This window comes from Ictalurus furcatus, chromosome 17, assembly GCF_023375685.1.
Source record: "Ictalurus furcatus strain D&B chromosome 17, Billie_1.0, whole genome shotgun sequence".
Classification (NCBI taxonomy): Eukaryota; Metazoa; Chordata; class Actinopteri; order Siluriformes; family Ictaluridae; genus Ictalurus; species Ictalurus furcatus.
The window spans coordinates 12,449,973-12,463,460 of record NC_071271.1 but is presented as its reverse complement, the minus strand read 5'-3'; the positions used below and the strand labels follow the sequence as shown (position 1 = coordinate 12,463,460).

General features: G+C 39.2%; 1 protein-coding gene across 2 annotated transcripts in view; it reads left to right on the top strand.

Moving 5' to 3' along the window:
• The window catches only part of dph1 (diphthamide biosynthesis 1), a 110,490-nt gene extending 102,572 nt beyond the window's left edge, over positions 1-7,918 (top strand). For both annotated transcript variants that reach the window (XM_053646422.1, XM_053646423.1), the window contains 3 exons: positions 2,315-2,393; positions 5,447-5,578; positions 6,747-7,918. In XM_053646422.1, the coding sequence (XP_053502397.1) occupies positions 2,315-2,393; positions 5,447-5,578; positions 6,747-6,800 (265 nt within the window). In that variant the 3' untranslated portion in view covers positions 6,801-7,918. The remainder of the gene's footprint in view (positions 1-2,314; positions 2,394-5,446; positions 5,579-6,746) is intronic.
• The last annotated feature ends 5,570 nt before the right edge of the window (positions 7,919-13,488 follow it).

Genomic DNA, 13,488 nt, shown 5'->3' with positions numbered 1-13,488 from the left:
GAAAGTCTTGCAAATTAATTACTGTGCTAAACTTCAACACCCATGTTTGCAGCACCTCACACAGACCAAGCTAATATTAGCACTTAACATTGCTCACACTTTTTTTGGTCCAAGTAGCCTGTTTCAATCCACATGGCTCTCCAGAGGTACCCTTCTTTCCCCCCCTCCTCCTCCTTCTCCTCCTCCACTGTTTCTTCTCAGCCTGCAGGCTTGTGGGATCAGGAGCTGTGTACGCCCACACACCTTCACTTTTAAATCATCCCTTCCAGCTTACAGTGGCCTCCGCTAGAGACGCTCTCACAGTGAAACAATGAGAGAGGCACAGAGCCCAGTTTCAGTATGTGCTAGTCGCCTAATGTGAATAATGATGCTGGTTCTGAGACGTTCAGCTCAGAGTATCAGTTTTACTGATGGAAGTGGGATACGCTATTGCAGAGGATGATTTTGCTCGTTTTTTTTGAGTGGTTAGCTGGTCGATTGGAAAAAAAAGGTGGAAGCACTGCTAGGGAGCATTTTAGTTGAAGCCCCTTATCAATTCTGCTGTTCAAATCAAAACCATATAAGACTCAAAGCAAGTGTGAGTGTGGGAGAGAGAGGATGTCAGGATGTCAACTTGCCCACATTTCTCAACTTGAACTTTTGTACGCCTCCAGATGACGTTGTGTAATGCGGAACAAAATGTTCTTCTTTCACAGCTGTTTTTTTTCCCTTGCATGTGACCAGTTTGTTTTTGTTCTAACGTTTTATGACTGGCGGGCTTCCACCTCCCAAAAAAATGCCAATAATTGGATTGGCTAAAATAAATGGCCCCTAGGTGTGAATGTGTGTGAATGGTGCCCTGCAGTGGACTGGCTTCCCATCCTGGGTGTATTCCTGCCTTACAGCCAGTGTTTCTGGGATTGGCCCTAGATCCACCACAAACCTGGTCAGGACAAAGCAGTTACTAAAAGGGAGTGAGTGAACTGTCCAGTTTCAGTGAGTCTGTGTCTACTGTTGCCCCAGATTCCTGTTCTTGGTTGACAGGAGTGGAACCGGATGTGGTCTTCTTCTGTTGTAGCCCCAAGGTTCAACTTATTCATTCTGAGATGCTTTTCTGCTCATCACGGTTGTAAAGAGTGGTTATTTAACTCCTGTAGCCTTCCTGTTAGCTCGAACCAGTCTGGCCATTCTCCTCTGACGTCTCTCATCACCAAGGCATTTCTGCCCACATAACTGCTGATCACTAGATATTTTTTGTTTTTCACACCTTTCTGTGTAAACTCAATACTGTTGTGTGGGAAAATCCCAGGAGATCAGCAGGTTCTGAAATACTCAAACCAGCCCTTCTGGCACCAACAGCCACGCCATGATCAAAGTCACTGAGATCACATTTGATGTTTGAGGTGAACATTTAACTGAAGCTCTTGACCTATATATTAATGATATGATGTCTACCTGATTGGCAGGCTGGATAATTGCATGAAGGGTGTTTCTATTAAAGTGGCCAGTGAGTGTATATCAGCAGTGTTTAGATTTTTTGCAGCCAGGGACCCTTTTAACTGTAAAAATAAACGCACTGTATGAATGTTTTTAAATATTCATCTCTTTTATTCAAATGTGCACAATGATAATTTGTTTATTTATTACATATACAGCTTTTTATTCTTGAACTTTCCATCCACAGAACACATTCAGTCCATGTTGACTTTATTTATTGTCTTGCCTGTTTTTGAGTTATTGAGATTTGGATTGAACCCATTCAGCTAAGCAGTTAAGCAGGCTATTAACTGTAGAAACTAAATAATAAATATAACTTTATCTCTAGTTGTGATTTCTTTCACTTCTATCACAAAATGTTCAAAAACATACAGACCCCCTGGCTATGTATCACAAACCACTGGGGGCCCCTGGACCCCACTTTGAGAACCACCGATCGATATGACCTCTCCCTCACCATCTCCTCTCCTTTCACCCCCCCCCCCCCACACACACACTATTTTCCTGATTTCTTTTTCCCTTCTCATCTCTTTGCCTACTGTGTGTGCTAGCTCGATATAGACAAGAGCATGCTAGCATATTTGTTCTGGCTCACCTTTCCTCTGCCTCCTTTCCCCTCTCTGTTTCTCATGTTGCGTCCCTTTGTACTTCCTAATAAAGACGCAGCAGCTCAAAGCAAACATCTCTGCTCCTTAGGGTTGTGCAAATGTACTTTACATATTTACAACAGGGGACTCTGAGCTGCACACCAACGCAGTACTTTTGCACCAGAGCATGGAGTTGCCCTCTCCCATTTTAATCAAGTTCATTCTCTTTCTCGCCCTGTTCCTCTTTGCAGATGGGTTCAGATCGCATGTCCTCGTCTGTCAATCGATTGGGGCACGGCATTCTCCAAGCCCCTGTTGTCTCCCTACGAGGTACACGCATCTTACATTCAACACCTTTCACTATTAAAGCAGAGAGAGCGAGATCTCATTACACCTGCCACCTGGACCTCACTCGGCACAGCATCGCAGAAGTTATTTATGCTTTGAATAAGTCAGAATTCCACTTTCCCAAGGGGAAAATTGGATTGCCTTGTTAGTTTATATGCATGAGTACCCTGTGATTAAAAAGCATGCCTGTGTCTGACTGTCAGTGCTCTGGTTAAGATTCCCAGGAATGGTTAAATTTGGTATGATCCCTGATCCTCCATGTGCTAACCTTTTTGGATTTAATAAGGACACCAGGGCTGTAATTAGTGTTGGGCATGATTAGTCTCCTAATCGACTACCTGTTATGTAAACACCTAATTGATTATTAAAATGCTACTCAAAATTCATAAATTAGGTTTTTTTTTGTTTGTTTTTTTCCATATCTACCACACACACACACACACACACACACACACACACACACACACAAAATGGGCATATAGCATATTTTCTGTTGAAATGTGAGTTCATGGCACTGTTACCTCATTTTGATTTCATTGAGTACAAGATACTGTGAGATATGCAGTAATGGTGCAGACCTATTCAAATGCAGCCAAAGGTGCCATAACTTTAATCTCGGGGGAAGAAAATAGAATATTGTACGGATTCTTTTGTAAAAAATACATAATCGCACTACATGATGTGTCATCATCAAATCTCTAAGTGTGATCTATTATCTGTCTAATCTATTACATATGTTCTCCAATGCCATTACGCTGTACCCTGTGTACTGAGAATATATAGTGAAATAGCAGGAATTCTGGTTTTGGGTATGCAGAAACCATAAAGCCGATTTGAGAGATTTTTTTTCCCACAGATCCTGTAAATTGAAGAATTTAACCAAAAGTAAATAATCAAAGAAAATGAAAATGAGTCTGATATATTTGTGAAAATTCACAAAAAACAATGGCATTTCTTTCTCGTGATATTCGACCCAGTTTTCACCATCCATGGTTTCTGCAATGCAAAGGCTAATTTCAGCTTATAATTACAGTCTCATTAATATTTGACTTTATTTAGACACTAGGTTTATTCAGTTGGACTTCAGGTTTTTGCCACTTAACCCGGAAAGAAAAGGATGTGCTTAAGGAAAGTAAATCTCATTTCAGGACTCCTGTGTGTATGTTTACGCTCGCATATCTATTGATCTATCCTGCATATGTCTTGTTGGTATATCTTGAGAGCAGGATCAAGTGTTCAGAGATTTGAAAGGTTCTACGCTTCGCCGTGGAACTGTAGCGCCTCTCGCTGGCCAGCTGCCTGCATGCTCTCCTTTTCTCTCACACTCAGATGCATTCACTTGCTTTTCCTCCTGTCTCTCATTCTAATCAGATGTGATAAGTGCGCTAGTACATTCTGATTTATTCCATGACTAAGCTGGCCCTGGCTGCCACGAGACTCACCCTGCGGCGAGGGTTTTACAGATCGAGCCTCAATAAAGCCTCGTCACTCCACAGCTTTCAGCTGGCATCTTGAATATTACTGTTCAACCCCTGGACTGTGTGTTGAGCTCTTCTGTGGTCATGTGACTTTGTGATGAAACGTTCCTGTATTTCAAGTAGCACTAGAACAAAGCTTTTTCCGATTTGATTTGCTCCCATTTTCTCTTCCTTTTTCCTTAAAACGTATGCCAGGCTGACAGGGTGTGTGCTGGTGTAGCAGTGAATATGGTACAGGACCAGTTCAAATGAGAACACCCCATAATAAAGACCCTGACTTTCCATGACAGCTTGGTCTGTGTTAAATTTGGAGCACAGCAAATGGAGTATATAAGATAAATGCTGCTCTACTCCAACCCTGCATCTTAGTGATTTTGCTCTTTTTTTTTTATTCCTCCCATGTGTCTGCTTTTGCTATTGCAATAGGAAGCAGATGGGAGAGAGAGAGAGAGAAAGAAGGGAGCCAGTGGTTATTTTCAGTGCATCTCATGTTATATTTATAGTCAATAAGACACAGTTGTCAGCACTGGGATTAGCAGAACCAACTAGCACACAGCAGTCAGGAAGCCACGGACTAGGGCACAAGATGGAGAGACAGAGCAAGAGAATGAAAAAAAAACAACAGCACAAGGGGAAAACATGGCAAGGCTGGGTTTATCAAGAGCTCAGACAAAGCGAGAGGATGGATGGATGGGGCTGAAAGCAATAGCAGGGCGTGTGTGTTTTACTAGGGAGACGATGAGAAAAATCCATCAAATCCCGATTTGTTATTTGTAGCCGTGAGACACGTCTCCGCTAACGGACTCAGCATGAGGATTTAAAACTTCCATTATAGAGTATAATGCTGTGCTTGAGTGTGCCCTTATTTTGAGTGGATACGGAGGAATGAATATCACGTTAAGGATTGATGAATGCCTTCTGCATGCGTGCCGACTTATTGAGTAGATTTGTTTATGAGTTAATATTGTAAGAGTCCTCAGGACAACTGTTCATGTCCAGAATGTGCCATACTTTCTGTGCTATTAGAGCAGTATGTTGGAGAATATTTCATCCACGGGGCAGGCTGATGTGCCCACGAGCCCAGAAAAACACGTATTGATCCCCCCCCCTTCAGTGTCTCTTAGGGGCTTTCTTCTCTGATTTTAGTGTTGGAAGAATCTATGAATGTTCTTGGCTTGCATCTAAATCCCCAATCATGAGTCACAGCAACTGGCAGATCCATTTTGTGCAGTGCAACTGCAAATAGATACTTTGAAATAACAATAAAGGCACCAATAAAACAGGCAGCGTTCGATCAGGGCAGCTTTAACTGCTTCATAAATCCCTTCTGGATCTTTATGGGATTGAATGCATATTTTCACATGCAGTTTTCTCAGCCTCAGTCTTATTAATCAGCAATGTATGCGCAGTATATCATTTGATGTTTCTTCATAATAGGCATATGATTTGATTTCAGATCGACTGTTATCAAAGAAGTAAATGAAACAGGAGCAGTTGGAAGAAGCCAGATTTTATAAATGATTAAAAGACTCACTCTTGCTTTGGTTTACTCTTTAGGCGGCTGTAGCTCTACAGCAAGCAGAATGGCAGGAGGTGTATCCCATGGACTTCTACTCCAATCAGAGCCTGGGGCCTTGGACCCCTAAACACCCAGACAACCAACCCCAGCGGACGACAAGCAAACAGCAGGTTTGTGTACATGGCCTCAATTAGAGAAGAGATTGAGGTGAACTAGTATAACGATCACTAAAACAAGTGGTTGTTAACTCCAGTCCTTGGCGCAGATTGACGTTTGCTTACTCCTGACATTCCTAATCCAACTGATCAGCTCATTGTTAATATCGGAATGAGCTGAGCTAGGTGTAATGAGTGTAAGGAGACTGTCAAATGGTGCAGGGCAGGGGTTCTGCGGACTGGAGTTAAGAATCCTTGTTCTATATAATAAAATATGAAAAGCTGGCAATGACTGCGTTTACATGCACATCAAATCCCGTTTAAGGTCTGTATTTGGGTCGCATTAATATTCCAAATACGATGTTTATATGCGTACAGGCATCGGGATATTCCTGTATACATGGTTGTTGTAAGTATGCCTGAGTTGCCATTCCTAAAAACCTAGCCTACAGTTAAGCATCTGTTAGCACCCACAATTCCTTGCAGAATGAGCATGCACATGTATCTCCTTTCGGTGGATTTTCTAAATAAGGTTTTTACATGCAACAAATTTCAGATTAAAACAGGCATATTCCAGGGGCGGGAATCTGAATAATCTGAATTGGGTGATCGGATCGCAGCGTGTACTTGACTCAAAACTAATTAGAATATTATGAAATTCCTTTTAATATAAAATATTTGTGTGCATGTAAACACAGTCATTGAGATCACAATAGGTTAAACATCATGATGCACTTTTGAGTATTGTGGCTACTCTTAGGTATCAGTCTTTTACATCAATATACTTGCATGCAAGAGCCCATACTTGATTAGTACAAAAATTCGAGTTTAATGTCCAACCATTTCATATTCCCTTTTCCCCCATTATGTACTTAAAATTTGTTGTAAAAAAAAAACAAAAAACTATTTTTTCATAATGTAGCTCCTCTATATTCTTTATTATGCATTGTAAAAATACTTTATTATATAAGATGATATTTCTGCTCTCAGTGAGCCTGTTACAAAGGTAATATTTCACTTGTCAAGGTAGAATCTCGTTGAATATATTTATAGATACAATTATCTAACAATGAATGTCGGCATATTTGTCTGCTGTATTATGTTCAGCCATCGCATGAATCCATAATGAGCAGATAAAAATAAAGCGTAAGCGCCTCCTGTTGTTTTCTCTCCTCTCCTCCAGAAGGCAGACTCACACTGTGAGCACACTTTCCCATGTGGCTGCCAGCGCAAATGAACAGCGCACTCACACAGCAGCAGCCAATCAGTGCGCAGCCTTACCATCTGCAGGAGACAGCCAATCGCAGGCCTGCGTGCACCTCTGTTGTCAGAGCAGAGGGGATATTGGCACACACAAAGCACTACATCAAATCCGTCCCTCTCATAATATAGCAGGAGAGTGGTTCTGTGTGCCGAGGGTGAGAGAGAGAGATGGATAGAGTGAGAGAAAGAGAGAGAGAAATGACCCTGAGAGCACGTTGTTTGTTTCATATCGCGTGGTGGCTTCTTAAATGCAATCTTCTTGTCTCTGTCCTAGAAAGATCCTGCCAGACACTTTGCATTGTTGACCTTCATGCTTTCGATTGAAAGCAAAATTGAAATGCTCTGAGCAAAACGATACACTTTTCCCTTTTAGCTGTCATCGAGAGGTTCAGTGAGACAAATTGCAGAGCATGTCAAACTTGGAGCACGTTGTGTTGTGTTTTACCAAACGCAGTATTTAATGCACAAAGCCAAATTAAATCTTATAACTGCCAAACATTTTCCTGAGTAGGCGTAACTGCAGTATAACACAGGACAATGCAGCATCTCGTATCTGGATGTGAGAATGCAGCATTCTGTGACTGGATTCCATGTCTAGACTTTTTATGTACTGAAATAGCCGACTGTTAAACATTACTGAAGGTCCTCTACATTTATTCAGTAACTTCAGTAGCTACTTTATCATGCTCAGGGTCACATTGTATCTGGATCCTATCGCAGAAACACTGGATGGGATGCCTTTTTCAGCTGTGCAAAAGTTTGTACACCCTTTCTTTCAAATGATGAAATCAAGAAAGACATTTGGTACACGTTTTACAGATATTCATTCATTCATTATGACAAAGAATGATGCAGTTTGCCATTTTTACATTATGATAATCTTTTCAAAAAATATTATGGCTTCACAGTAAAAACAAATGAAATTATAATTAAGAATCCTTTTAATGTTCAACACCTCTGCTCACATACATGTAATTTGAAACATTATACCTGTATTATCTTTCTACATGCAAAGTGTCTTGTCTTAACCCTGTGTTTAAAATGAACAAAAAGCAAAAAAAAAAAAAGTAATAATAATAAAAGATTTAATCTTTTACCAATCTTTTATCTTGTTCTGTTTTCTTGCTTAAGGAAGGCTGTTTTGCTGGACAATCAGTATGATATTTACAAATGTGATCTAAATGTTGACTTTCGTTGTACATGGCTCTAAGGACCTTTCGCATCTCCTTCTGTCCGGATTTTTGTAAATGCCTCTGGCCTTGTTTTTCCCTCCAGTTACTTTTATTCCACTCTTTGGTGCTCTCTCTGTCTATTTTATGGGGGGTTTTTTTTTCATTTCTAAGTGACTGTTTTTACTGTTGGTAATGGTGTCCCTAAACACTTTATTATCTCTTTATATTCCTAATATTTTCTGGTTTTAGGTCTTCTGAAAGCTGTTTCTGATTGTTATCGACCCTTCTGTGAACCCTTTAGAATTTTCTATATTTCTGCATAAATATGACCTAAAACATCATCAGATTTTCATTCAGGTCCTAAAAATAGACAAAGAGAACCCAGTTAAACAAATGAGACAAAAATATTATACTTGGTTGTTTATTTATTGAGGAAAATGATCCAATATTACACTTCTGTGAGTGGCAAAAGTATGTGAGGCTCTACAACAGTTAATTTGTAGGTAAAATTAGAGTCAGGTGTTTTCAATCAACGGGATGACAATCAGGTGTGAATGAGCTCCCTGTTTTATTTAAAGAACAGGGATCTATCAGAGTCTGATTTTCACAATACATGTTTGTAGAAGGAGATTTCTGAGGACCTCAGAAAAAGAGTTGTTGATGTTGGTCAGGCTGGAAAAGCCAGGACGGCTTGCCAACATTGATGGAACAATGATTACAAAATTCTACAAGTGAATTCTAAAGGAAAATGTCAGGACATCTGCATGTGAACTGAATCTCAAATGAAAGTGGTTCATGCAGCAAGACAACGATCCTAAGTACAAGTCGTTCTATCAAAGAATGGTTTAGAATAAAGTTAATGTTGGAATGGCCAAGTCAAAGACCTGACCTTAATCCATTAGCCATTTTAAAGGCTGTCTCAACTGCAAAATCCTTCCATTGCCTTGGAACGTTCGCATTGCATCGTCGTTCACTACGTTCCCTTACTGGAAATAACATCATGTTTTCTGAAGCCTCTCAGCTCGAAAACAAATGGGGGACGAACTCTCAGCCAACTTCCGGCTACAAATGTAAGCTTGTTATCGTTGTTGTTGTAGCTCTCAAATGATTAATTACGTTAATGATTTTTAACTTTATTTGACGTTCTATATACGGTTTGAGTCTAATAACTTTTAAGTGTTTAATGATTTAAAAAAAAATAAAATAAATGCTTGTCTATGATTCTGTTTGACATATTATGACAGAAATACATGTGATTAAGATAACAAATTTATATGGCATATCAAACAAATATTTTTACGTTTTTCATTTTTAGTGATGTTTTACAACACGAGTACGTAGTCATGTCACCGAAAATTCAGTTATCAGTGTCCCAATGTGTAGAGACCCAGGGTTCTTACCAGTGCCCGAACTCATGTACACGATATACTGATTGACTTCCTACTGAACTAGGAGGCTGGTTGAGACATACCCTAGGCCTTAGTGTTCTTGTCCTAAAATGTACAATGCTGTCCTATAGCGCACCATTAGGCTGATTCGGTCCTTCTTGCTTACCTGAGTAGCTGGAGGGAGTACTACCTATTGATCAAATTTCTCTGACTTAGGGTTTGGTCTGCACGATTCTTTTTTAGGGGAGAAGAATAACAATAAGGAAAATAAGCAAAAACACTAATTTGGTGATTGGACCTCGAATTAGTATAATAGAACAATAATTAGTAAGTACAATTATTGAAATAGAACAATGATCAAGACGAAGTAAGAAAAAAGATGAAGCTGATATGATAAAAGACAAGATGACACAAAAGTTAAGTGGCAAGAGTGAATACAGAGATATATTGTCCTTTCTAAAATTAAGAAAGAAAAAGAAATTGGCTGGTTTACACTCAGATTTAAAAAAGCATCCTCTAGTCCAGCTGTGGTATTGGTTGTCAGTATATTGTATCTATGAAACCTTTCCATTGTGCATGTTTTTATAGTGCACATGGCATGCTAACCCAGCCTGCTTCTTGAAGTTTGTCTTGTAGTTTTGCTGTATTTGCACTAGATGGCGCTCTCTGCCTGCTGTATGTGAGCTCTGTTCTCTGCAGTGAACAGTGCTACTCAGAGCACACGAACACTAAAGTACTGATGGCTTTTTCATGGTAACGATTCAGTGGGTTTGAGAAATGGGGAACCATGTGTACTTTTGTAGCTTAAATATGCCTGTTTGTGATTACTTCCAGATGGGCTGGGGATCTCTCTCTGTCTTTTTTTTTTTTTTTTTTTTTTTTTTTTTTTATATAAAAGTCACAGAATTTTTAATCAAGAGATACTTTACAAACTTTATTAACACTAAGAATAAGATGGAGCACATAAACTTTGTGGGGATGTCTCGTGAGATTCTCTGATTCGTTTCATTTCATTTGAAAGTAAGGTGTGAAGTTAGGTGAATATAATCACCCATATTTTGAGATATGATGAAATTTCTTGAGTTGAAATTACTTGAAATGTATCCTTGAAGATGTAACAGGTAAAGATGAAACATACACATGGGCCAACAGGTGTAATAGTATGTCCTGATAGAATTATTGAATGATTATAGCATTATTATTTTAGATAGATCGATAGATAGGTAGACTCATTATAAAAATTAGTTGCTAATTAATGTGCATTTGTGTGTGTGTGCACGCACACTTGCATCTGTGTGCCCACACACGTGTTTGTGCTTTTGTATTTGTTGCCCATCAGGCCGGAGCTGCTGAAGTGGCTGCTCTTGTGAAGAGCCTGACAAATTGTTTATCTTCCTGAGACAGGAAATGCTGACTCACCTTGCCTCACTGTCATTTCCTCGGTTTTATTTCACACACACACACACACACATTTGTACAGACTTGTATTTCAGTACAAACCGCTACTAATAATCCAAATAATGATCATTTTTCACTAATTCCTAAATCTAATCCTAACTACAATCCTGAAACAAGACCTAGCAGAACATTTAATCTCAGTAACTCTTGAGAACAAGTTACAATCTGTCCATAACGTGAATGTTTTGGTGATTTGTTTGTGGCTGTGACTGAGAGTTTACTCTATATGCAGTCCATGTCACCAGTCCATCAGCCTCAAATTAAGAAGTCTCAATCAAAGGTGCTGCGCCCGTATCCTTCACTGTGGACTTCTGGGATTTTATTTATCTCCTTCTGAGTATTAGATCTGCTGCTTTGGGTTTCAATTTTTAAATCTAATCTGAAAATTTTATCTTTATAGAAAGTCATTCTCAGATAGTTAACGCTCTGGCCTGCTTATATGTCACCTCAGCTTTGCTCCCTCAGCTATGCTACGTTCTACTGTCCAACTTTAATCTATTTTCATTTTGATTTTCTGTTATTTTTATTTTATGTCCTTTTATATTTTATTCTCTATTACCTTTTGTCTGCTCAATCTGTATATTTTATACTTTTATTTACTTATTTATTGTTTATTTTATTTAAATAGTCATCTTTTTTTGCATGTTCTTATTGTCTCTTCTATTTCATGTTCTGTTTTATTCATTTTTGGGTTAATTTTCTCATTTCCAGTTTTGTTTTATTTAATCCGATAAGCTTATTTATTTTATCCACTGTTCACCCTTTTCTGCTGCTCGTATTATTCTGCTTGTCTCATTTCTGCCTTTAGAAAGAACTTTGTGCATAAAGCCTGAAATGTATTATTTATTATTATTATTAATAATAATAATAATAAATAATAAATAATAATAATAAAATATTGCCATTTACAGCAACCATGGAACCTGTGTCCAGGCTTCCAAACTTGACCAATTTTACTTTCCGCACTTCTAAATAAGCCTGTGTTGTAGGTTCCTATGAAGAATATTAAGGTACAGATATGCAAGCTTGAGTTTGAAGAAGCCACCATATTAATTAAACATATTATTTTGTGGTCTATGAGAAGACGCAGGCTGTAATATATTTACATCTGGATTGATGGATAATGATGTGGATCATAAGACAGGAAACAGACGTCACAGTAAAAGGTGGTGTAAGAGTTACACATGAGAAAAGAGTCTTCTGCAAACATGCGAGAATGAGACGAGGGTTGAAAACGAGGAATATATAAATATGGCACTCGTCGCTAGAAGCAAAAGTGAATTTCAGTAGCAAACGGACTCGATAGGATTCTGTCAGCCATTTGGAGGAAGATGTAAGTGATAATGTGAGATGAATCTGAAATGAAGTTGTGGGGGAGAGAGGTGTGGACAGAAGTGCAATGAGAAAGTTGGGCTGAAATGAGCTGCTTTGACAGGAGAAGAGAGAAATTTCAAGTGGTGAAATGGGATGACTAATTATGTGTGGGAGGTCAGTCTGCCCTGTGCTGGAAAGCCAAGAACACCCCTGCAAAAAGAAATGGCATTAAATCTCTGAAAACTGAAACGAGATGAGCTGATATCTCTCTGCTTCACTCTCATGTGCTTCTGCCGCTTAGTCATGCTTCAGTGATATCTCACTGTGTGTCCGCTTCCCTCTCCACCTTTCTCCCCTCACCATCCCAAAGGCAGGAAAACAGGAAACCAATGTGATGAGTCATACATGTTGCTATTAACAATGCCTTTAATGGGCTTTGTCCATTAGAAGAGCAGAGGCTTGCTTATGTAGCCTTAGTTTTGCCTTTTTTCCTTTCACATACATTATAGAGATTTTTGTGGACTCAAGTTATCTTTGCAATTGGTAATGCAACAATCTTCTCTCTGCCTTCATTATTGGTAATCAGGTGCGTTTATGTATAGTTCCGTTCTCAAGCTTGTTTGTTTATGTGGACCTTAATATTCTTCATAATAATCTATAACACATGCTTATATAGAAATTCAGAAAGTAAAATCTTTTCAGTTCTTCATTACTGGTAATCAGGTAAATTCAAAGCATCCAAAATTTGAATTTGAGAGTATTATAGTGAAATCTTTTACAGTTCCATTTGCATAGTAAGGGGGGGAAATCTCCTCAACCACCGCTAGTGTGTAGCATCCACCTGGATTATAGACGGCGGCGATAGTGCACCAGAACGCCCACCAAACACCAGCTATTAGTGGAGAGGAGAGTGATGTAGACAGTTCAGGGATGGAGATTATTAAGGGCCAATGGGGGAATTTTGCCAGGACACTGGGGTTATTCCCCTACTCTTTTATGATAAGTGTCCTGTGATTTTTAATGGTTTAATGTCTCATCTGAAAGACAGTGCTGGTTCTACAGTATAGTGTCCCAGTCACTATTCTGGGGCATTAGGTTCCACACAGACCACAGGGTGTGCACCACCTGCTGGTCTCCCTAATACCACTTCCAGCATCAACTTTAGTTTTCCCCAGGAGGTCTCCCATCCAGGTATTGGCTAGGCTCAACCCTGCTTAACTTTAGGGGGAAATCAAGCGAGAGCTGCATGGAGATATGCTATTTATCCATGTACTGGATAAAACTACAGTACATAAGAACAACTTTGTTTAGTCATTCTTTATTGTTAGAC